This window comes from Apaloderma vittatum, unplaced genomic scaffold (assembly GCF_000703405.1).
Source record: "Apaloderma vittatum isolate BGI_N311 unplaced genomic scaffold, ASM70340v1 scaffold2793, whole genome shotgun sequence".
Classification (NCBI taxonomy): domain Eukaryota; kingdom Metazoa; phylum Chordata; class Aves; order Trogoniformes; family Trogonidae; genus Apaloderma; species Apaloderma vittatum.
In genome coordinates, this window is record NW_009708395.1 from 30,505 (window position 1) to 54,536 (window position 24,032).

The 24,032-nt window shown below is 39.0% G+C and overlaps 1 protein-coding gene across 1 annotated transcript in view; it reads left to right on the forward strand.

The window, feature by feature from the left end:
• PHLDB2 (pleckstrin homology-like domain, family B, member 2) overlaps positions 1–20,357 on the forward strand; it is a gene marked incomplete at its 5' end in the record, with an annotated part of 43,633 nt that extends 23,276 nt beyond the window's left edge. The window contains 9 exons of the mRNA XM_009866525.1: positions 425–568; positions 2,289–2,429; positions 2,992–3,091; positions 10,077–10,284; positions 13,442–13,532; positions 13,965–14,111; positions 16,548–16,767; positions 19,396–19,481; positions 20,217–20,357. Coding sequence (XP_009864827.1) covers positions 425–568; positions 2,289–2,429; positions 2,992–3,091; positions 10,077–10,284; positions 13,442–13,532; positions 13,965–14,111; positions 16,548–16,767; positions 19,396–19,481; positions 20,217–20,357 — 1,278 coding nt within the window. The remainder of the gene's footprint in view (positions 1–424; positions 569–2,288; positions 2,430–2,991; positions 3,092–10,076; positions 10,285–13,441; positions 13,533–13,964; positions 14,112–16,547; positions 16,768–19,395; positions 19,482–20,216) is intronic.
• Positions 20,358–24,032: the final 3,675 nt, after the last annotated feature.

Here is a 24,032-nt window from a genome sequence, read left to right on the forward strand (position 1 = left end):
TTAGGCGAGGAACAAATCAGGGTAAGTTATTTTATTCAAACATAGATACACAAAAAATTATGAAACAAAAAGATGGGTAAATAAGATTTGTTCTTTCTCTTTCCCCAATCTGTTTTTCCAAGAGATACATGATTTCTAGAGAGTATTTACATTTTAGTAAAGTCTTCTGGTCACTTAATGTACATTTGCTTTTTGATTACATGATTATTATTTTTTTAATTAAAAGAGCAATTTTCAGAACCCAAGTATACAACATTTGCAATGCTTGGTGATTTTTATATTATTTATGATGAAGTTTTTCAATAATAACAACAAATATTTGGCTGTGTCACTCTAAACTAACTCTCATCATACTGGATACATTAATCACTCTTGCACGTCTTTTGGCTTTTGCTCCTTTTAACTTCTGAATTCCTCCTTTTAGGGCTATATCAGTGTAAGTGAAATTAGTGAGCTGTATGGCAATTCCACGAATATATCCCCTTCCACTCAGCCCCCCACAGATGCTGAAGCAGTTGCCACTGAGCCTTCCACGGCTGTGCTGACGAGCCAGCCACAAAATAAAGAGGTTTGTTTGAGAGACATTTCCCTTTGTTTGCATTGTTCTTTCATGGCTGCCTTTTTATTTTCTTTTTGTTTGGGGTTTTGGGGTTTTGTTGTTTTTTTTTTTTTAATAATTTAACATGTAACAAACTCGCCCTAAGGCAAACTGCTATCTGTCAGTTACCAGGTCTGATAACAGGTTAGTAGTAAAGCTGAAGGAGTGCTCTGGTTCTAAAGTGTCTTTGATGATGTGGATGGCACTTCGAAGGCCAAAAATCCTGAATGCCTCTGACCCAAGCAGCAATAAGTGACGGTCTTTGCCCGTCAAACACTGTCATGTAATGCACCTTTGGTAAATAGTCTGTGGATATGCTGAACGATGACTTGAGCAATGATGCTTAGGTGTTAGTTTTATATGGTTTGTAGCTTTTTTTTTTTTTCTGTGAGGTGACAAAAGTATGTCTTGAGTATTTGTGGGAGTTGGGTAGTTCCTACTTACCTTAGCTATTGCACAGAGTCTGTTCAGTCTGTGTCTTCAAGCTTACTTTCTCTTTTCCTCATTCTTTGTGATGTTTTTGCCTTTGTAACGACATTGGCAAATTTTGAATAAATCCCCTTTTAAAGGAATAACCTTAGGAATGTAAAGCCACCTACCTTTGTGTTGCAATAAGGCAGCAACTGGTTTAGAATCTGGCATTTCTGTGCTGCTTCTCGTAGCATAACATGCCTTGAGAGTTGCAATACAAAACTTCTCCTTTCCTGCTAAATGCTCCAACACAGTGCTAAAACTGCAGCTTGTTATGTGCCGTGCCTTTTGAGCAATTCCAAAAAGAAAACTCTGTGTGTAATTTCTCTTTTTTCTATAAAGCTAAGATCACCTCTCTGTTCTGGATTTGTGTTTCCTCACTCTCTTTCTCCTCGCTCTATTGCTCAACTTCCATCAGTCCATTGGCCTGAGGTCATGGCTACTCATGTAGATCCTATTCCTTTATCTGATACACCTCCACCTCTGCCAGCTAAGAAACACCGCAGGCAACAACAGGTAACAGATTCAAAGTGGATAACTTGGGATTAGTTTGTTTGTTTGTTTATTTCGGTTATGGTGGCCATGAGGTTGATTTTCATGTGGAGATTTTTAGAGTGGTACAATAGATCCTAAGTTGATCGTGCTTGCAGAGTGCTGCTCTCAAAGGCACTGCTCAGTTAAAAATCAACACGATGTATTATAGAATGTCACTAAACAAAAATTCTCCTTATATAAAAAATCCAGAGGCAAATACTGACTTTTAGGAGCTGTTCTGTCAGAAGACTTGCAGCAATAAAGTGCAAGTGGCACATTTGAAATCCTAAAGTAAATTTTCAAATGCATTTGAACAATGACTCTCAAAAGCTGCGTTGGTTTTAAGCCACCAGTTCACTAGAGTAACCTGTAAACAAATGTTTCTTTGTAACTGGATTCCTCTTGTATACTAGACTTGATTTACTTTTTATTTTTTAAGAAAAGTACGGGGACACGTACACAAAATGTGCACATGGATTTAATGTATTTCATTAATCAGCATGATTTTAACGTGGTATTTTTAGAAATCCTGGAAAGCAGTGTGGAGCAGGAGGTACTCTGTGTTTCAGATTTTGTTCGTTCCAATGAAGTTCCCAAACTATCTCCTTCAGTGTATTCCACATAAGCATAACTGAGCAAGTAGGTCAATTCGTGTTGTCAAAACCGTAACAAATTACATTTGAAGCATTTCAGAAATCTGGAAGAGCGAAAGAAGCAGCACAGGGAGTGCCTGTACATGAGTGATACTTTGCCTCGCAAGAAAACGGCTCCCTCTGTATCACCGCACTTCAACAGTGCCACGCTTGGGCGCAGCGTTGCATCTAAGGTACGGAGTTGAACGCTATGAGTAGCCTTGTCCATATAAAACCCGGTATTACATCAGAGGTTAGGCTGGTCAGCACCTTGAACATTATGTAACTCTCCCAAATTCACACCTGGAATTGACTTTGAAAGAACTTTGGGTTTATTAACATACAGGAATTTACGTGAGGCCTTCCATACTCCCAGCCTTCTGACCCCTGGCAATGCTGTGCTGTAGTAGATTATTCATAAATGCAGAGTTGCTTTCTCAAGGATTGTATTTTCAAGCTAGTACAAGTTGATTCTAGAGACATAACAGGTTGTTTTTCTTCCTCTAAATGGGTGTTTATAAAGTAAAAAAGGTCTTTATTTGACACATAGTAAATCAGCAAACTGCAGGAAGGTGGAGATACTACTTTGAAAAATATTCTAGCCTAATAGAGACTGTGCACAACTAAAATATCTGTGGCCGATTGATATGACATAATGCTGATTCCCATGACAAAGCAAGTTATTTTACTATTAGGTGCTGGTACACAAAAAGTACAGAAGTAGTCTTAAACACATACTTACAAAATTTCCTGCAGGGTCATTTACCATTAGGGCAGAGCAACAGCTGTGGCAGCGTCCTTCCTCACTGCTTGGCAACCATGACCAAAGAGTCAGAGTCAAGAAGGATGCACAAAGGTAAGACCTTTTTATTTGCTTCACTTCTGCTTAAAGTCAGTATTCCGTTTTTCAGGAAATAGCAACTGATGTTGCTATAATCAACAGGGCTGTAAATAAACTTACTTGGTGAAAAAAGCAAGCTCTAAACGTAATATTCAAATATTGGCAAAAGAAGATGTTAAGATTGTGACATAGGGACACATGTAGTTTTGAAGTATGTGGTCACCAAATATAATCCAGTAAACAAGAAAAGTATATTGAAAAATACACGTTGGGTTAACTAGGTAATTCCTGTGAGTGATTTTGAGGCAATATATTACAGGTTGCTTTCTTTTTTCTTAATTTTTTTAGTACTTTTTTTCTTTTGTGATGTCTAAAAATTCATTTTCACAGGCGTATATTTTTGCCTGGACAAATTCCCCAGACAGAGATACCTTTGTTGTTTGTCGACTTGAGTCAATACACTTAATTTCTGCTTTAGTGGGATGCATTATTCATAAGTGTCCTATCTTCAAATGGAGTTCCTTGTCAGTGCCATCTGCCAGCTTATTTTCTTTCCAGCATCTGCATCACTGTTATCAATATAAGTGCAAGAGTTCCTGATGTAGAATAGCACTGACTAAGCCTGAGCTGAGATAGGATCCATCCTGTTGTTATGGGACTTGTCAGAGCTAGCAGCTGTCAGAGGTCAAAGAGGACAATGGAGGTCAGCCATACACACCCAGGCCACTCAGTGCAGGGATGGAAGAAGCTTGCTGAGACAGGATTGGGACTTACTATGTTCATTTTATTGAGCTGATCCAGTTGTGACTTGGTTTTGAGCTTCAGTTATGCGGCAGGCCTTCCACCAACCTACCTTCCCTTGAAGTATTTCAAAGATGCCATACAAAGGGAGCTTTGTACTCAGCTTGGAAAGCTGCTGTGGTGTGATGTGTGTGCAAGGATGGAATAGCTTGCAAGTAGGTTCAGAAAATACGTTGTTTCAGTTTGAAAACAGGTAAGGAAGTTTTGGCTAAGAAACTGTTTAAAATTGGAAATATTTCTTTTAAATGGTTGCAAAAGAATGTTGATGTGCAACCTAAAACACAAAGTATAACCAAACCTGATATAGGCAAATGTAAGAGTATTAAAAATAGAGACAAGTTTCTTGTCCTAAGAATGAGAAGAAGGAAGAGAAACCTCACAAACTAAAATTGAATTATGGCCTGACAAAGAAGACAGAAAGGGGAGAATGAGAGGGATATGTTCATCCTGGCCCTTGGTACAGTACTTGTCATATGCGGCAAGGAATTGCATGCTAGACTGCCTGCCATGCTTTTGAAAGATCCAACATGTTGAATAAAAATACTAAATTATGGAGAGGAATTTAATTTTTACTTGGAAAGGGGACAGTTCTAGATGTCCTGTTCTGAAATGTCAGCTTTGCCAAAGGGAAATAATGCTGCTGACGGGTGCTTTACTTGAACTATCAGAGGATTTGCAAAGTAAGAGACATGTCAAAACACAAAGGATATAAGAATGCAAGGACTGTTTGTGACTTGACTACCTCTCTGAGTAGTCAGTGAAGGATTTATTCCTGTTGTGTTCAGCGTGGAGCTACCCAAATTTATCACTGCTGGGAGAGCTTGAAGAGTATAACTGCTTTTTGCCATGTTTCTAGGTAGGGGAAGGCTTCTTTATCTCAGTTACACACCACGGAAGTGTTTGTAGGGCTCTTGCTGTGCTGCAGTGCAGAACTCGGCAAGGACAGAGATGTCCAAGTGGCTGGAGTCACATCCTAGAGTCTTTCTATCCAACTATACAGAAGGGTGAGAGGAACAGTCTTCAGGCACTTTCATTCAGCCTTATCGGCGTAGCCTTAATGAGAAAAAAATGAGTGGGGAAGGGACTGAGTTCAGTTTGGTGTGATTTCTGGTTTCCCTTAGCACCTCATACCCATGCTGAGCACCCAGAGGGAAAACAAGCTTTTCTTCAAAGTCATGGGTAAAGCAAGTGTATTTCTGTGGGGCAGTGAGATTTGTGAAATATTTTGAACGTGTGTAGTGTTTAAGTATACCACGCAGTACAACTGAAATGGAATACTGTTGACAAAATTTTGAAACCTTATGTGGCTTTCACTAAAATCAGTGGGACTTACAGAATCATAGAACAATTTTTGTTGAAAAAAACCTTCAAGATCATCGAGTCCAACCTTTGTCCTAGCCCTATCAACACCACTAAACCACGTCCTGCAGCACAACATCTACCTGTTCTTAAACACCTCCAGGGCTGGCGACTCAATCACCTCCCTGGGCAGCCTGTTCCAGTGGCTGACAGCCCTTTCAGTAAAGAAATTCTTCCTAATATCTAACCTGAACCTCCCCTGGCACAACTTAAAGTCATTTCCCCTTGTCCTATCACTTGCCACTGGCGAGAACAGACCAACGCCCACATTGCTACAACCTCCTTTCAGGTAGCTGTAGAGAGCAAGTCTGTGTAGCTGAGATTAATATCAGCAGACATCCTTAAGTACATAATTGAAAACCAAGTCAAATGTCATGTCGGTGGACATCCTTTTCCTTTATTCCATTGCTTTATGACAAATGTTTATTATATAATAAATGCACTGTATTTCTTACAAAAACATTCTTGAGGTAGAGCAGGTTTGCCATTTTGGGCTAAGTGGATATTTTGGAGGAGCAAGATTTTCTGCCAAAACAGTAGAATTCTACAGATGTATAGATACTGCTTTTACTCATAAATATGTACTCACTTCTGCTCCTGTTTTTCACCTAAAATAGGTGAGGAATAGATAAGAAGTGTTTGCAGCTTGTCATGTGTACTTTGCCGCTGCTTGCTTCCCTTGTGATTCTTTTCCCCGTTGACAGATTTTTCACTCCATCAGTTTTTCTGCATTCAGGGTGATGCTCTGCAAACGCTGTGGGGGTCTTAGGTTGCTGACAGGTTGAGCACACAGCTGCCCTGAGTGCTTCGGGTGTGCTCGGCCCAGGGGAGAGCCAGGGTCTCACGCGTGTAAATGCCACTGCCTGCGCTTGGTTTGGAGTGCTGGCTGTCACGCCATGTCCCACAAACTGCTTTACAAAGAGGATGATGCACTCCTGAAGTGGTACTAGTAGCTTACCGCCTTCCTTGGGGCTTAAAAGCATCGAGCCAACTTCTAGACCAGAAGTGTGTTTGTATAGATCTGAAAACAAGTGTATTCTTCAGTGCCCGGAGGAAGCGGCAGCTCAGATTAAAGATGTTAAAGATGTTATCTGAGAATTATCAGTAAACTAGTAATGGTCTAAAATGAATTTTCTCTAAAATGCTTTCTTTAGTCTTTCTTATTTCAGTGCAAGAAGGCAAACATAAAAGTCTGAGATGAAACATTCGAAGTTAAAAGTTAAGTCAGAAAATGGAGAACAGCCCCCATGTATTTGAACATGGATTTCAGTTACATTTCATAGAATCATAGACTGGCCTAGGCTGGAAGGGACCTTAGAGATCATTTTAATCCAGCCTTCCTGTCACCAGGGATGCCACCATTTTCTTTGTGCAGGAACAAGTAATGTTTGTGAATAAATTTTAGGCTGGTCCCAGTAGGAAATATTTTCATAGATTTTTAAGTACTAAATAGTCTTCCTTACAGGATTACCAAAACTGTGTTTAGTCAGTCATGCGTGTTCAAGAATTGTTCTTCAAAGAAAAAGTCGCTGTCAGTAAGCACAACCCAAGTTAGCAGCAACTTGTAAAACGTTTAAGAGGACACAGCGCTGGGAACAAAACTATTGGGACAGAGAAGTTGGGTGCCAGCAAGATGGTTATTTGTATTCTTTCTAAGCTCTACAGAAAAACAGTATGCTGAAGGCATGGAGTTTATATATGTACAAACTTTTCAAAGCAGCTTGCTTTTTGTTTTCTTCTCTCTCTTATCAAATTCAGGAAAAGCCAGAAAAGGTATGAAAACATCCTTTTACCTGGCTGTATCTGTCATTGCCATGTTTTGGCAAAAGTAACAATTGCATCAGCGCTGTCAAGTAGTTCCCAAAATCTTGGAAAACTTTTAAATAATTGTTAAATAATGATAGCACTTAAATAATTTTTTTTGCCCTGCTGTCAAATAACCTGTCACAACAAAATTTCTGATTAATGCTAATATCTCCAGAGCTACAGCTTTGTGCAGGCCTAATTTTTTGCTTCTTTGCTCATAGCCGCACAAGTAGAGCAGAAAATTTAGAAATCTTTGCAGATCTGTGGGTGACAATGACAAGGTAGACAGACTTGTGCTTCCTACTTTGGTGTGTTTCCATACAAAAATGTATCTTGACATGTTAATGTCAATCTTTTTGAAAAAGATAAAAATTTATAGAAATAAAAGAAAATGTACTGTGATCTTTTCTTATGAAATACTGGAATTTTTTTAACATACTTGACAGTGCCACTTTCAATAACAGCTTTCACCTATAGTTCTGACCTCAGCATAATTTTGTGGCAGTCCATCCATTTTTTGTGATCCTGCAGTAACTCCTTTGAAATATTTTCTTTTAATGATACAGCTTTATGGATATGTGCAATATTGTGTGCATCAATGTGGCTGTTAACAATGTTTACAGTGCTGCAGGGAATTCAAGCCAATGTAACAAGAAACATTTTAGCTCTTCCATCAGCTTAAACTCGGTTGATACAAATCTTGGCTTGTGGGAAACTTCTTGTGAAGTGCTGGATCTTACTAGGAGTCTGATATTTTTAAGTGCATGCCCTATGAGTAGGCACCTGAGCAGTTAAATATATCCTTCAAACAAGAGATTGTGCCTGTGCAAAGTGGGGCTGTAAGGGAGGCAGGCTGTGCCTGTGGTTGTGAGGCTTGTCGGGATGGGCACGCAGCTGGTCCTGAGCTTTGAAGCACTTGTTGTTGCTTTTGGCATGAGGAGAAACTGAGAACGTCGTGTTAGGCTTTGTTTCTGTGCATTAAGTCTCATTTTGTGACTTAACAACTGTTTGCTTCTTGCAGCGTTTAGTTGTGTTTGCATGATTACATAAATTTAACTGATTCTCTATGGAAAGTTGACTTTCCTTTAGGAGACCATTTGTAAAACTGCTGCTTTTCTTTATGCCTTTTAGATGGGTTTATTTTTCAGTGAAATATGAGACACAGAGTTAAGATTTCTGAGTAGGCAAGGTTTTGCAAAGGGCTCAATAGAAAAAGAGGCATTTGCATAACGTTCTTTCAGTAATTTATTTTTTCTCTCTTTCCATAATGAATAATTGATAACCATTTCACAGGAGCAATTAGTCATTCCAAAGGTTTGAGTATGAAAGGTAATTGCTTATCTGCAATAACAGCAGCATTTGCCATAATAATGGGAAAAAACAGAGTGCACGTGTGTGAATGAGTAACACCTGTGTTGTGTGATGCTATTATCTATAACTGCTGAGGTGTGTTTGCATTCTTTTTGTCTCTTACTAATCGATGCAATTGAACTTCTTTTGAAATTTAATGTTCTTTCAAATGGCAAGTGAAGTCCTATTAGTTCCTCAGAAACCAGCTTAAATTGTCCTTAAGAAACCTTTGTACTGTTCAGAGGGAAGAGGAAAAAGGATACTATTTGCCTTGGAAATACTTAAAGGGCATGATTTCCTTAATAACATGCCTTAATTATTCAGCTTCAGTCATGCTTTTCAGATACCTTTTGGAGAATACTACAGCCTTTCCACGGTAAAGCATGGCAAAAAATACCAGACGGTAACATTGTATGCGCAGAGAATGAGAATACGGCAGGAAAATATTCCCACCTTAACCATGCTTTCCTAACATCAGCGCCTTATGGTAGCTAGTAAAAATTATTATCTGAACTTCTCTGCATTTGTCTGCATTTTTCCTGTGTCTGTTTATCTTTAAGATAAGTATTAGTGGCTGCCTTCCTGTACAAATGGTAGGTTTTCACGTAGACTAACAGTCCTTCCTAATCTCCAGTTCTGCCACCAGCTCAGATTTCGGGTCAGGAACATGCGGAGACTATTATAAACTTCACTGAGTATCAGAACTGTGAGAAAGTCTCACTTCTTGCATTAATTGACAGGAAGGATGAGCAGTGCAGTTGCGTCTGTAATCACAAAGATTAAACAAACCTTGAAAGGGCACTGTGAAATAGTTTCAGTGGTTAAAACAAACACTGTCCTTATACTTTCCTCTTCAGCAGGCAAGCTCAACAACTGCTCTGTAAGTCTGTATAAATACTGCTGCATTATTTACAAAGGACAATGGAAACATGAGATAAAAATAATTCTGAAGAAATACTTTTTTAAAGGAGACATAGCCAAACAAAGTTCCCTGTGTTCAAGAAGGAAAGCTTTTCAAAAAGGATTATTTTTGTAAAAAAGTAACAGCATAAAGAGCTTTAATGTTGCATAAGCCTTATTTTCTTGACAGTCACAGAGCTATTCATCTGCTTCAATCATGTAGGGTGAACTGCAGTTTCAAAACCTCTAGACTAGCAAGTATGATGATGTGACAAGTAACCTATGCTATTTCAGCTGAAACTAAAAGCCCAACTTGCAGTTACCAGAAGGCAAAATTCCCCAAACAGACAAAAATTCATCCACGTTCAGTAAAATCCACAAAAGAAGTACCCAAGACCATTGAATATCAGGACGTTTTTTTTTTCTTTAACGTGATCAGTGACAATTCTAGATCCGTGAATCTAGCTGTATTACTTTCCAGATTAAGCCTCATTTTAATTTTAAATTAATTCAAATTATATTTTCATAATACACATGGAAGAATGTATATATAAAGTGTCAGCAATACTAATCTCCATATATTTGTGACCATCATGGATAAAACAGGTATTTAGAGGTTTTATTTCAGTTATAATTAATTTGCAAAATTAACCATAATATTGTAGCACCTTGGGCATGATGCAATTAGGACTGAGATGATGTTCAAAATGCTTATGCAAATAACAGGTTATGTTCAGGTCACAAAATTTCCATGTAAAATAAACGTTTCCTCTGTACTCTGTAGGGTATAACCATCAGCGTATCTGCGAAAACCAAAGGCAGAAGTCTCCTGAATTCTACAGCAGAACAGCATCTGAATCCAATGTGTATTTGAATAGTTTCCATTACCCAGATCGCAGTTACAAGGACCCTGCCTTTGACACATTAAGCTTAGACAGCTCTGACAGTATGGAGACAAGCATATCAGCCTGCTCACCAGATAACATTTCCAGGTAAATTATCTCTTTTTCTGATGTTGTAATGGTCCTAAGGTTATCACAAGAAAAGAGAATATGCACATGTTGATGCTGTGGTAATTTGAATCATAGAATCATAGAATGTGTTGGAATGGAAGCGGTTAACTGGTTAAGAAAATGAAGGTAAGATCACTAGACAGGCGTAATATTTAGTATTTGTGTAGCCCTTCATAATCAGGTTTAACTCTGCATCTCACCTATTTATTTTAAAAAAATATATGGAGAGGCTAAGTGATAATGTTGAAGGCCACAGAGAAATTCGTGTCATTCCTCAACTGAAATTATGAAGTCATCGATACTCTTTTCAGAGTGGGTAATACCTGAACTTCCTTCCCTGATAACTACAGGGGTGGAATTTCCTGTGATAGGAAGTTCCTTGAAGACATCTGTCAGTGATGAAGAACACTTGTTCTGTAAGCCCAGCATGTTCACTTACTACTAGACCCTTACACTGAAACACTTAGGGCTCTACCAGTGGTCTTTTTTGCCCTTTCGTCTCCCTTTTCTGGGTCAGTAAAGATGAAGAGATGACACTAAAAGGCTTAGAGCCTTCGGTTCCTTTTCCAGTCCTCAGGGGCTATCTGCTCAGACACCGCTCCTCAGATAAAAGGGACACCAATGATCTGTATTAAAAGTCCAGCTGGCTCTCAAAACTATGTGCAAACAATTTTCTTCTGACAGCCTGGTTTTAATGACAGTGCTTTCATTTCTGCTCACAGTCCTGCCCCAGCAATTTCTCAAGCCATAAGTCGAGGCTGATAGTTAAGTACAATGCTGTCACGGGATTAAAAATCCCTTGCAGACAGCTTTTTGGGCTAGCATGTTGTGTTTTATTCAGCATCTGTTTCCTGTAACAGTGTATCAGCCCACTGATTTCCTCCTGTAGTCTTTATCAGCGCAGTGTTAAGGGGTTTGGAAAATACCAGTGACATTCATTCTGCTGGCTGGGGTTTTTTTCGTTGTTGTTAGTTGAGTGGGTTTATTTATTTATTTTTAAAGTAAAAACATTAGGACTCAGGTTTTAAGAATTTCTGTTCTGAATAGATGTGCAGACCACGAGTTTCTGGTAGTTGGAGACTAGCAGGCTGGGAATCAACTCTCTGCAGTGAACGAACGTGGCAGTGATATGAAATCTGTGTCTCTGACTTGCTTCTCTAACCATTAGGGAGGAAGATGGCCCATGCCCGAGCCCTGATGGCACTGGTGCTGTTTGTCCTTCTGCCTCTTCTCTAGCTCTTCTGCAGCTTCCAGCCAACACTGGAAGGAAAAACAAAACAACACAAAAAAACCCCAAACCAATTTAAAACCCAGAAAAGTACCCCTAACAACAGATTTTTCAGCTTCTCACAAGGCTAACTTTTGTGAGGGAAGAAAGCAGCGTGGGCTGATTTTGTTGATAAAATATGGAAGATAGGCAGTTAATTTTCCTTGACTAAACTTCCCTAAATCACAGTTAATTCAGATTGATTTAGATGGTGCTTGAGAATATTTTCTAGCCATATCAGACTTTAAAGGGTAACAATTTATGGTGCTTTCTTCTGACATATTTAAAATATAAGTTCTATTTTACCTTGTATAAGGTGAGAAAGACTTTTTTTCCTGGAAATGCATAAAATCTGCATGTGCTCACAGTACAGAAAAAAACCAAACAACTGCTGTAGTAATTCATCATCTCATCATTAAACAAACAGCAGTTGTTCTAGGGTTCATTAGCAACTTATTTTTTTGTGGCTGAGGTGTCAGAGACTATGATTTTCTGCTACATGTTAACTTCTGTGAGCAGGATAAGCAAATCAAGAATTAAAGAATTTAACTAAGCTGAAGTGATATCCAATCTAATATGGGGAAAACTACTGCAATTTAACTATCTTCCAGGTTGCTCAAATGACTTTCAATTTATGGCCCCATTGCTTTTGCTGAAGTTATTTGACCCAGATTCTCTTGGCCCATCAACTGTACATACTTTGGCCAAAATAGACGTAGGCATCTAAGTCAGCACCTTCATTTTTTCCAGACAAATAGATTTCAGATGGTTTATACCTTTTCTGCAAACTTGGGTTAACTGAGGTATGTTATCTTCATATGGTGTTTTATCTTCGTGTGAAACATAGCCCCAGCATCAGATAGAGAAATGTTTTCTGAAGACTGTTGCACTTCTGACAGAAATCTTGGTCTTACAGACATATATATCAGAGGCATGCTGTACACAGATGTTGTCATTACTTTTTCCTTTTATGTGCCCAGGACACCTACTTGGACTACTTCCATTCTACTGTGTCCCTTCACAGCTGGTCCGTATGCTATTAAGTAGCATGAACAAATCTGCCATCTGACACCCATTTCCACTGGAGCGGTCAGATAGTGTTGTCAGTACAATCCCAGATCAAGTTTCTCTCTGTTCTGAACATCCAAATCCATGCTATTTCCTCATGTTGTGCTTTAGTCTAATGGCATTATTAATGGTAATACTTAACAGAAACCGTTTTTCTCGAGCAGTGTAAGATGAAAAATCAAATAGATAGGATGCCATGGAAATGCCACAGTTGAAAATTGAGATGAAACAAAGAAATCATATTGGAGAAAAATGAAAGAGGGACAGGCAGAGGTGATAGCTGTGCTGTGCCGGGCCAGGATCTCTTTGTGATGACCCTTGTTTCTTTGGCTTGCTGGTTCCTTTAACTAGTACATCCTTCCCGACACTACGGTGTCCCTGAGTGGCCCTTATGCATACCTCTTAATCCTCCTTATTTTTATAAAGAAATTTTTGATGATGAGTGAGACACAAAACAAAGACAGTCCACAGCCAGGAAGGCCGGTATATTGAGACGGCTGCTAATGCCAGCACTGAGGATCAGTAGCATGGTCTGTTAGGAGAAGAGGACAGATCACAGGGGACTAGCAAAATGCATTTTTAGGCACTCGTGTCTGCATTTTTCACAACTCTGCATGGGGAGTGTATACCTTGAGAGCGTACCATATGCTCTATACATAATTTTTTGTTAGTGCCTACTACACTGAATTGGATTGTAACACTGTCAGCTCTACTCTTAAACTGTCTAATGTTGGACCATGAAACATGTCTTTAAATACCAAATATTCTTTTAAATAACTGATTTTTTTTTTATATGTGCAGTGCTAGCACTTCAAATGTTGCAAGAATAGAAGAGATGGAGAGACTTCTGAAACAAGCACATGCTGAAAAGACGAGGCTGCTTGAGTCCAGGGTAAGCATAATTTTATGAGTAAAACTAAGGGTGGGTGTGTTAGATAATCCTAAATATAACATTGAACCCTGAAGAGTTTACATCTAACAGAAACTTAAAAAATTGCCTCTCCCCCATTAGTTTAGTCTGGTTTCACCCTTATACTACATTTTTGAGCCTATATGCAATAGCTTCTATCTCAAAGGGTGAATTCATGGCAAAATCCCATCAGAAGCTCTGTCAGCATTGCTCCTACAGCTTTGAGGACCGCTGCTTAAGAACCTTCACTTTTAGTAATATTTGCAATTCTTATTGCAATTATCAGTCCACTTTCCTGGACACATATTTATGCTTGCTTAAGAGGCAAAAAGGAATTTAGTCCTAACTTAGAAATTACATTACCAACTGTAGTTTCACACAGAATTGAAGTTCTGCGTGTGCTGTGGTGTTTAGGAGCGGGAGATGGAAGCTAAAAAACGAGCTCTGGAAGAAGAGAAGCGCCGCAGAGAACAACTGGAGAAAAGATTGGAAGAAGAAACTAGCCAGAGGCAAAAATTAATTGAAAAGGAAGTCAAAATACGTGAGAAACAGAGAGCACAGGTGAGATGCATTGACATGAAATGTTTCTTAAGTACAAGACTTCCCCTTGATATACAGAAGGGAGTAAGTGTATTTCTGTCAAGGGTAAACATAATTGCTTTCAGTTAAATAGATGGATTTAATGTTTCTGAGGTGTAACTGTGCTGCTAAGAGTACATTCAGGTTCTTGGAGTCTAAGACAGATGTCCAAGTGTTCATTTAAATTTAAATGAATCTATTAGCTAAATATCTACACTATCTGTTGAGCACCTTCTATCTAGTTTAGTGTTAATCTTATAAGGTTTGTTAGAGAGTATGGGCAGAGCAGAATTTTTTAACCTGAATAACAGGATTTTTTTTATAAACTATCAGTGTTTGTTTCTTTTCTTTTCTTTCTTTAATACATAAAATATCTTGGAATATCAATTGTCGCTTCCAAATAATTGACTCGGAAAAAGAACAGATAAAGAAGCTTTTCCAGCTCCACATTTACCGTAGAGATGAAATGGTATTTTTTCTAATGTTACTGGGGCTACATATGTGAAACATTAATTTGGATAGTGTTACATCCTGCATCTTCTTGTTAGACTTTAGAGGTAACGAGCTTTTTTTAGGCTTAGAGGTCTTACCTATTTGTTTATTCCACCATAACTAAGAAGATCTATGTGATACTGTCACTGCTAAATCTTTGTTTCATGAGTTAGTATATTTTTTATGAACATTCTGACATAATTTGCCTTTCTAGTTGGTAACACTAAATCAGAATGGTAAGACAACCCCAGAGAAACTTTAAGATGTTTCTGGTTAAATATATTCATTCCTTTGTTTTTATATAAGATAAAATTACTGAATGTTCATTTTTATGTGTAATTTACTTGAATGCCTTCTTTTTTTCTAAGAAATTTTAATAGCAACTCAACTATGGCATAAACAACAATGCAGTGCTTATATCTTTATCCCAAATTGGAGCATGCATGTGTTGTAACAGAATGCCCTGTCAGTTACGGCTAACTGGTAGGTTTGGTAGAGAGAATGAAGACTGAATTGGCAGGAAGACAAAATGTATGGATCACAAATAGCTACAATTTTTTTGTTAACTTTTTCTTTAGTGAGACCAAATTTTTTAAAAATTTTTTTCAGCACTTCCTGACACTTACAAATGTAAACTAGGAGAAGGAACTTCACCTCTGCACTTGCCAAAGCTGGTGTCAGCTCGTATCGTACAGGACCGCAGAATTTTAGAAGGCTGCTAAGAGTTCTTGCGGGCAACACAGCTCCCTTTGCGCCAAGAGGCTCTTGAGAATGCAACGAGGGAAAGCCCCTTCGATTTGTGACTCACACTGGGATTTAACGGGCTGACTTTAGGCAGGGAGCAGATTGGATTCTCCAGGTCACCAACTTCTCTGGAGTCAGCAGGGAGAGAAAGAGAGAGAGAGAGATGCTGCTTTCACAGGACATTCAAGGCACCTAAATTCAGCTTCTGTCCTGGATCGCCCCATGCTATGATGCAGCCTCTGTCTGCCTTGAGTGCAGTGGGAGCCCTGGGAGACTTGTCTTCTGTGCTTAAAAGGAGGGGGAGGGTTTGTGCATAGAGCTTTCGGGAACAGAAATCAAGCATATTCCTTCAGCTGGCAGAGGTCCCCAATCGCTACCTCCTCCTGCTTGTTCTCCCAGCTGGTACTGTGCAGGTTTGATGCAGAGTCTTGAACCGCAGTCAAGAACGAGGCACCGTTTCCTCTGCTGCTTTGCTGTCTCTTGCAGAGGGTGCACTTCAGCTCTCCGCACTGTATTAACGCCTCTTAATTCATTCAAAATAATTCTGTTTTGTTCAAAGCAATCTCTGTGAAGCTAACTAGAGATTACAGTTCCCGCTCATTATTATTTTTTCCTATAATAGTGTGCTCTTATTATTTATAATATACTTTGCATGAAAATCGTTGTAGCAGTAAAATATTAATGAGTGAGACGTGTAGTGAATATCTAGCCTGGAGAAATAAAGGGTCCGATTAACATCATGCCAATGAAGTTCTTACACTTCACCTAAAGCAGCAACATACCTTTACATTTAATTAATGTTTGAATTCTGAAACAACCTTTATGTGTTGTGGCCCCTGTTCTACCAGCTTAGCACTGATTTTACAGAATCACAGAATTGCCCAGATTGGAAAAGACCTTTAAGGTCATGGAGTCCAATCATTAACATAACACTGAGAAGTCCTCAGGGAGCTCCTGTGCCCTAATCTGGCTTTTATAAAGTTATCAAACACTTTGTAAAGTTACAAGTTTTAAGGATTTTTTCTTTCAAAAAAAATGAAGGCTGAAACAAAAGCTTCTTTTTTTTCTTATGTTCATTCTTAGAATCTCTGGGAATTTTGCAGTTATGTCTTTGCAGCAGAGAGTGGTGGAGAAATGAAGACTTCTATCAAAAACAATACGATTTTCTTTTCTTTACTGTAGGCCCGTCCCTTGACTCGCTATTTGCCTATTAGAAAGGAAGACTTTGACCTACGAAGTCACATCGAAACAGCCGGTCACAACATAGAGACCTGTTACCATGTCTCCCTCACGGAGAAGACCTGCCGAGGCTTTCTGATTAAAATGGGAGGAAAAATTAAAACATGGAAAAAACGATGGTTTGTTTTTGACAGAAACAAGAGAACTTTTACTTATTATGCAGGTAGGTTTCAGGATCACTACTAGGGTACATCTGGCCCTCTGCTTTCCTGTCAACCTCAGCTGAGTTATGAGTATGTACTGAGTCCTGAATAAAACTTATATTTTCATTTCATTGGGCGTTTTACACATACACTTAGAGCTTGTGCAATTCCTTCCATATAGTGTTCAATCCTAATGCCAGGTAAGGTAGGAATGAGCATAACAGGCAAAGGGAGTGATAGGAAGGAAATAAAAATGGAAGATCATCAGGTTCCTAGTACACATTAATTTGTTATCTTGGCATGAACCCAGAAATTTGGAATTTAAGAACATATATGTCTCTCTGATTGCTGTGCAATCTACACATAGTTTGACTTTGATGTTTCAGAGGAAGCCAGAAAATTGACTTTCTGTTCTGAATATTTATTATTAGGAGAGGCCAGACATGCGCATATGTAAGATTGTCATTGCTAAGAAGCAGAAGAAAACATCAAGTACAAAAACCACACAAAGAGTCCCATTTCCTTTTATGACATTACTGCTTTCCAGCAATTCATAAGGAGCTTAGAATCAATGGTAGGGTTATATACATTGCTTGATCCATCTTTTTAAAACACATATATGAATTCATTACATTCATTCGTTACATCCCTGAATATTTCTTACTAGTTTGCAGTAATACTGGGAAGAATGTGACAATTTTTTTTTAGTTTGTTCTTAATATCTGGTTTATTGGTTAGCATGGCCTGTAATATACAGTACTGATCCCCATTATTTTTGGTTTTTAGTAGTTATGTTAATAATTAACAGTTTTAGTTTTGAGTGCAGTACAGTTGCCATAATGCGATTTCCATTACCAAAGAAAACTTTTCATAATGTCTCAAGGACTCCAGCTAAAATAGTTTGCATGAGTGAGGATCCGTCTAGATATTTAAATATATAGTAGATTTCTAAAACAAATACTGATGATGTAAATTCAGAGTAATTGAACTCTTAAGTGAATATACTGGTATATTGGTTTAGTTCTGCAATTATACTGAACAAGCCTGATAATTTAGTGCAGCAAATGAAGCAACTGCACTTTGTGACCCAAAACATTCAGAGAACTCCACAGAGACAGTTGCGATGCAAGCTTGTGATGCTTTTATAACTGGGACCCTAAGTGGGGCTTGAAAGCAGAGTGGATCACCGTGTGCTTGTACTGCACAGACAGTGTACTTCATGCAGGGTTGCTTTTAGCTTTGTAAAATAATGCATGCTCTGATGTTGTAATCTTATACCTCTGGACTTCTATTGGTCCCTTGAGGGCTGGCAGGGAGATTCCCAATGCTCTGTCTTTTGGTCTTTGGAATTTCTTTTTGCCATCACAGAAAGCTTTCAAAACCACCTGCAGCTGCTGATAGGTTGTAAGCTGCGTTTCACAAGTGTTCAAAATGACAGCAAGAAGTTGTGCATGACTGCTCAATGATACTAACTTGGGCTCAGAAGGCACCTAATATACCCCTAATATACCCACCTAATACGAATGGGAGGAAGTTTTCCCTTCAGTGTCACATGCAGTTGTGATGCTTCTTAACAGCCTCTGAAATTATTTGAACAATTTCTCTTCCGTTCTGGCAAAGCAGAGGGTACTGTAGATGCTTATGTGCCCTATTCCATTTTCTTGTGAAACTTTATAGTTGTGACTGTTGAGGTGTCAAATTCAGAGTCTGTATCAGAGGTAGCCTAAAATAGCGTAGAACTGACCCCCTGCAAGTGTCTGCTGGTCATCTGAATCCAACCCCCCTGCAGTGAGCAGGGACATCTTTAACTAGATCAGGTTGCTCAGAGCCCCATCAGGCCTGACCCTGAATTCAGGTATTCTTACCTCGGGCGCACTGAAGCAAATGAAGAGTTCCCTTTCATAACAGGGGCAAAGTGCATCCAATTAATTTGGCTTTTACCTTTGGTGTCAGAGTAGGGGAATGCAAACAGATAATTACGAAGTTGGAGCTGGTGCCTAGGAACTTTTAACCTCCTGTAAACTTTTTCATGTGTCAGAGCTTGTAGAAACTTGCCTACAGTCTGCTAACCTCAAACTTGAGTAATAAAGATTATCCTGATACTGAGGGAGATTACTACAAATGGGAAGAAGCATTTCTTAAATAGGTACAAGCACAAATGATGTTCTAATGTAAAGCCTTTGCTATCAAATTGTAATTAAAATTTGCTTATCATAACAGTGTTCCTTTGAAGGCAAACTGTAGGTCTTAGCCTGCAAGCGATGTGAAGCCTGGGTGGTTTTTATGGAATTGGAGGATGGGATGTACCTCAGAGACATCTGTCCTTCTGTTGGCTAACATCAGCCGTAACGTTTAGATGCTTCAGTGAAGGGAGTAAATTGCAAATAGATGAGGAAATTGCAAATAGATGAGGAAATTGCACAAGCTTTATTTCCTTGGAAACCGGGTGGAAAAGAAAACTTATTGAAGTAGGAGATGCATCTCCCAACAAAACCACCCAAGCCAGTAAAAACGTTGAAGATTTCACACGCAGAAGTGTTAATCCAGTCATCTATCTGCTGAACATATATGGAAATTCAAATTAAACTTTTTCTTCTTGAAGTACTGTTCATTTCAACTCTCAAGTCATTCTCTCTTTTCCATTTCAGACAAACACGAAACTAAATTAAAAGGTGTAATATATTTTCAAGCTATTGAAGAAGTCTATTATGATCATCTAAAGAATGCATATAAGGTAAACTTTGTTCTCGTTGTTTTAACTAGGTACCCAAAGTATGGTAACTGCTGTAAAGTCAAAGGCAGAGCTGGCATTATTAGAGTAAAAGAGAAGCAAACAAAAACAAACCCCAAAACCACAAAGCCAGAGTCGAGAAAAAGGAAGATGAAGCCAGCTCAGTGATTAGCACTGGTTTGGGGTTTTTTCCTACTGATGAAAGCAGAGATAAGAGGGTCTACCTGCTAAGTGGGATTTTCTGCAAGAAATTCCTTAGTCCTGTGGTGAGACCACTGAAATCGGGGGTTTTGGCAAATGGAGGGATGCCTCCGTGTGTCTGTCACAGGAAGGGAGTTAACTGCAGCCAGCACCTCGTGGCACCCCCTGCCTCTCATCTGTAATTTAAACGAGCTGTGAACAGGCTGAATATATCCTTGCCACGGATTTGTGAAAACCAAGGGAGTTTTGACCACTGGGCAGAGTTGGAGGAGTTAGTTATTTGGACATGAAACAACAATTTGGAACCTTGTAGTAGTCTAGTGGAAAGAGGTTGTAAGAAGTGTTTATGGTGGATACAAACACGTTAAACGCATCTCTGCTTACAGTGCTGCAATGCAGGACACAGCAGTAGAGCATTTGGCATTTTCTCTTTCTCCTTAACCCTCTCATAAATCTCCCTGTAAGTAGTTTCACTTCTGGCACCAATAAATGGCTCTGATGTCATTCTTTTCTGCTGTCCTTTCTGCTTTATTTTAGAGTCCCAACCCGTTGCTCACTTTCAGTGTTAAGACACACGACCGGATATACTACATGGTTGCTCCTTCGCCAGAAGCCATGAGGATATGGATGGATGTCATTGTTACAGGCGCAGAAGGCTACACCCACTTCATGCTATAAAAAAAAAAAGGAGGGGGACGATAGGGCAGACTGCAATAACATAACGTATGAAGTTGGACATATGTAGTGAAATCTGAAAAGCCGGTGAATATTCTGAAACGCTCCTCCTTATGATGTGCACCTGAAACCTCCAGAATGAGAGGGGTTTACAAACGCATTGAAAAGGGGGAATGTGGGAGGCGATTGTTACTTGTTTTAGTTGATCTTCATAGGAACGAAAGAGCTAAAGCTGTCGAGAGAATCGTAGTGCTCCAAAATGGGTGATCAGGCAATTTCAATTAGAGCATATTGATTCAATGATAATTTTCTATAAATTCTCTTACATGGAGAATGTCTTCATAAACTCACATTAAACAGTTTGCAGATGTGTGTGTTCTCATCAGTATGCAAAAATTCTAGTAATGGAACAAAAGGGTATAATAAGCATATATTTTAATATGCAGCATTTGACATTTATAGATGATTAGGTGACTTTTAAAAACTTTTAGTCAAGTGTTTTATAAAAACATAAGCAAAAAAGCAACCCTAAAGTACACACAGTTTTTGCCTTAGTAGTTAAGCATTACAACAGAGCCAAAGAGTTACACGATTCCCTTATCATAAGGTTTTTATACCTAACTTTCTGTAAGGGCCAAAACTCTTCATGAATTTTAATGTAATTAAACTGTGGTGATATTCTGTGTGTTCAAACACTCAGTGACACCAACTGTATGTTTCAAGTTTGCATCTATGGAGCTCAACACAAAAAAAAAAAAGAGAAGGATAGCTTTATAAAGATGCATTCTTCCACAAGGATATAAAACAAACACATGAATTCACTTCATGAATTCAGTTATTTAATCTCCCCAGTTGAATACAATGAGCTGAGTCTACATCTTACAGCATTTTCTTGTAAGTAGTCAAGGTCCCAGCATGGTTCTAAACCATACTTTGTGCCAAGTGAGCGCTCTACTGAATCTCTCAAATGTTTGTCCTCCTGAAGACAACATCAAAATCTCTACCTGTCTAAGTTCTTTGGAGCAAATTTTTCAGCCTTGGAGTATTTTTATTTAAAAAATGCATATCTGCACAGAATAACGTTGCCAAATAGAATATAGCGAGAAAGGCAAGTTCTCAGCATTTACACTAAGCAGTGTATGAATAAAAAACCCTGATGATTTTAAATAGCAGAGATCGAGATTCCTCAAAACAACAAAAATACCGATGGTGCAGTGGTCTCACACTTAGAAATCATCTCCAAGCCCTTGAGTGATATCACAGAAACATAACTTATTTAATTGAAGTGAACTTCAAGAAAGTCTCTTATAATATGACTTTAAAGAGGTTCTATTTCCATAATTGAAACTTACGTACTATGTGGTTTGTGTAATAGAAGAAGACACATTAGCCTTTTATTTTTCTTCATGAAAAGTTGATGGCTTTTGATGGAGCAAAATAAAAAACTGAATACAGAACAGAAGTATGCTGGCAGAGTATTTTTATTATACTTTTTAAACCCTGTATCTGTAATGAACGGGTTGAATTTTTTGTGGTATACACAGGTGATATGGTTGCTCTAGCAGGACGAGCATCAGGTTCAACTTGAATCAGAAAGGAGGGACTGTTATTGCAAGGTAATTGTTATCATCTGTGCAGATCACAGCTTGTAATCTAATGACTGAAAACCCTATCAGAAATAAATTGCTTTGATTTATATAATTGTTATTATTTTTCCTGATGTATCTTGATTTTACTCCTAAATATGGTTATAAAGGTTTTCTAATAATGAATTTTGTATCCTGCATGATGCAATGAAGGTGTTTCAATAAACATTTTTAAAAAGACACTTGTTTTAAATATTCACTCAGTGCTTCATCGTGAGACATTTGTGCTTTTAAGTAGCTGTATGATGTTGTGCAAGCAATTTTGAGTTACTCTGTAATGCTTAATCTAACCATTCCGTGTGTTTCCCCATAAAAGACCTATGGAGAATAATCTTTCAGATGGCAGTGAAATTAGGAGTGTAGTCTTTTTACTGCATGTACATAATACCTTTCTCAATTTTTATGACTCTATCCAAGGCTGGTGACAAATTTTTCAAATATAGACAAATCTTTTGTTTAACTGCAAGACAGAAATTGCTAATGTTAGAAGGTTTCCCTGTTTTCCCAATATTTCACTTAGACATGACTTGAATTGCAGGAAGCGTTAGCTTACTGTAGAAGCTCATGCCATTTTATGGTTTTTTTCAGTGAGTTTGCTGTCATCATCACAAGTTGTGATGGGTTTTGTGGTGATGGACATCAAGAAAACATAAGCAAAGTATGGTGTTAGGCACCATCTTTTATGATCAGTCTGCAAGCCCTGGAGCCTTACCCCCATGGGAGCAAAGTACCCAGTTACCATAAAATCATTGTGATATGTTTTGAGTTGGAAGGGACTTTTAAAGATCAGCCAGTTCCACCCCCAATGCCATGAGCAGGAACACCTCCCTCTAGACCATGTTGCTCAAAGCCCCATCCAGCCTGGCCTTAAACACTTCCAGGGAGGGGGCTTCCACAACTCCTCTGGGCAACATACATCTTCATCAACACTTCCTGGAGCATTGCACCATTTTCTTCCTTTCTGAGTGTCTGTCACGTACATGGAAGGCACAGCACGTAAAGACCTTGTTTTGGCTACTGTGCTGAAGCCATGGTTTTAGTTGGAGCCACAGTTATAGCCAGAACTGTAGTTTTAGCTGGTATGTAGGAGACTTAATATGCTTGAGCAAGCAAAATGAGTGAGAGAACAGATGTGTGGGACAGAAGTATTCTATAAGAGGAGCTTATCTCCATGGACAGGATGCTCATATCTTCAGAGACAGAATGCCCCAGGACTTCCAAATGCCATTAAGATAGGCAGAACCAGCCTAGGCTAGCTTTGGGGTCTCTTAACAAAGACGAGGAGTTAATTGAATGGAGCTCACCAAAAGGACATTCCGATGAAGACTATCATGATGAAGTAAATGACCACCAGAGACTCCTGACGACCACCAAAAGACTGTATTGCGTGTGCGGGAGTGAGTGGTAACCTATGATAATGAGTTCTCTAAAAATGTTAGTCATTTTTTGGAAATGTCATGAATATGTATGTATAACCTGCATATAAGCTACGCATCTGACTCTCAGTGGCACACGCATTAGGTAGAGGGATCCCCTGTGCGTCCAGCGCTGCAATAAAGAATACCCGCTTAAGACTATTGAGTCTTGACTTACGGCCTTTCATAGCATCAGTGCCCACTCAAACACGGCCTGGTGGAGATGGACACGGAGGTACGAGCTGGTTCAAACACCACGTGGGCCAAGAACCTCCTGGGCCTCGATGGAGAGGTGACCAAGGGAGCAACGGTGCATTTCAAAAGGTCTTGTAAGGCGATTATGTGGATTACATTGTATGCATTGCAAAACGCATAGTTCATGACAGTTTATACCTACATATGCACATATGTATATATGTGCACACGTGTAGGTAACGTGAAGTGCAGGGCTTTCTAGACCGGCTCTTATCTTGTACAGAGAGGCCTTCGAGGAGGTTCCCCTCTCCAGAACGCACAAGGCCCTAGGGAAATGCTCATTAACTCTATCTATTGACAAAAACTTCACTTTTCCCGTAACGCCTCCCCGTGCCACTGACGCCCCTCCCGGCCCCCCTCAC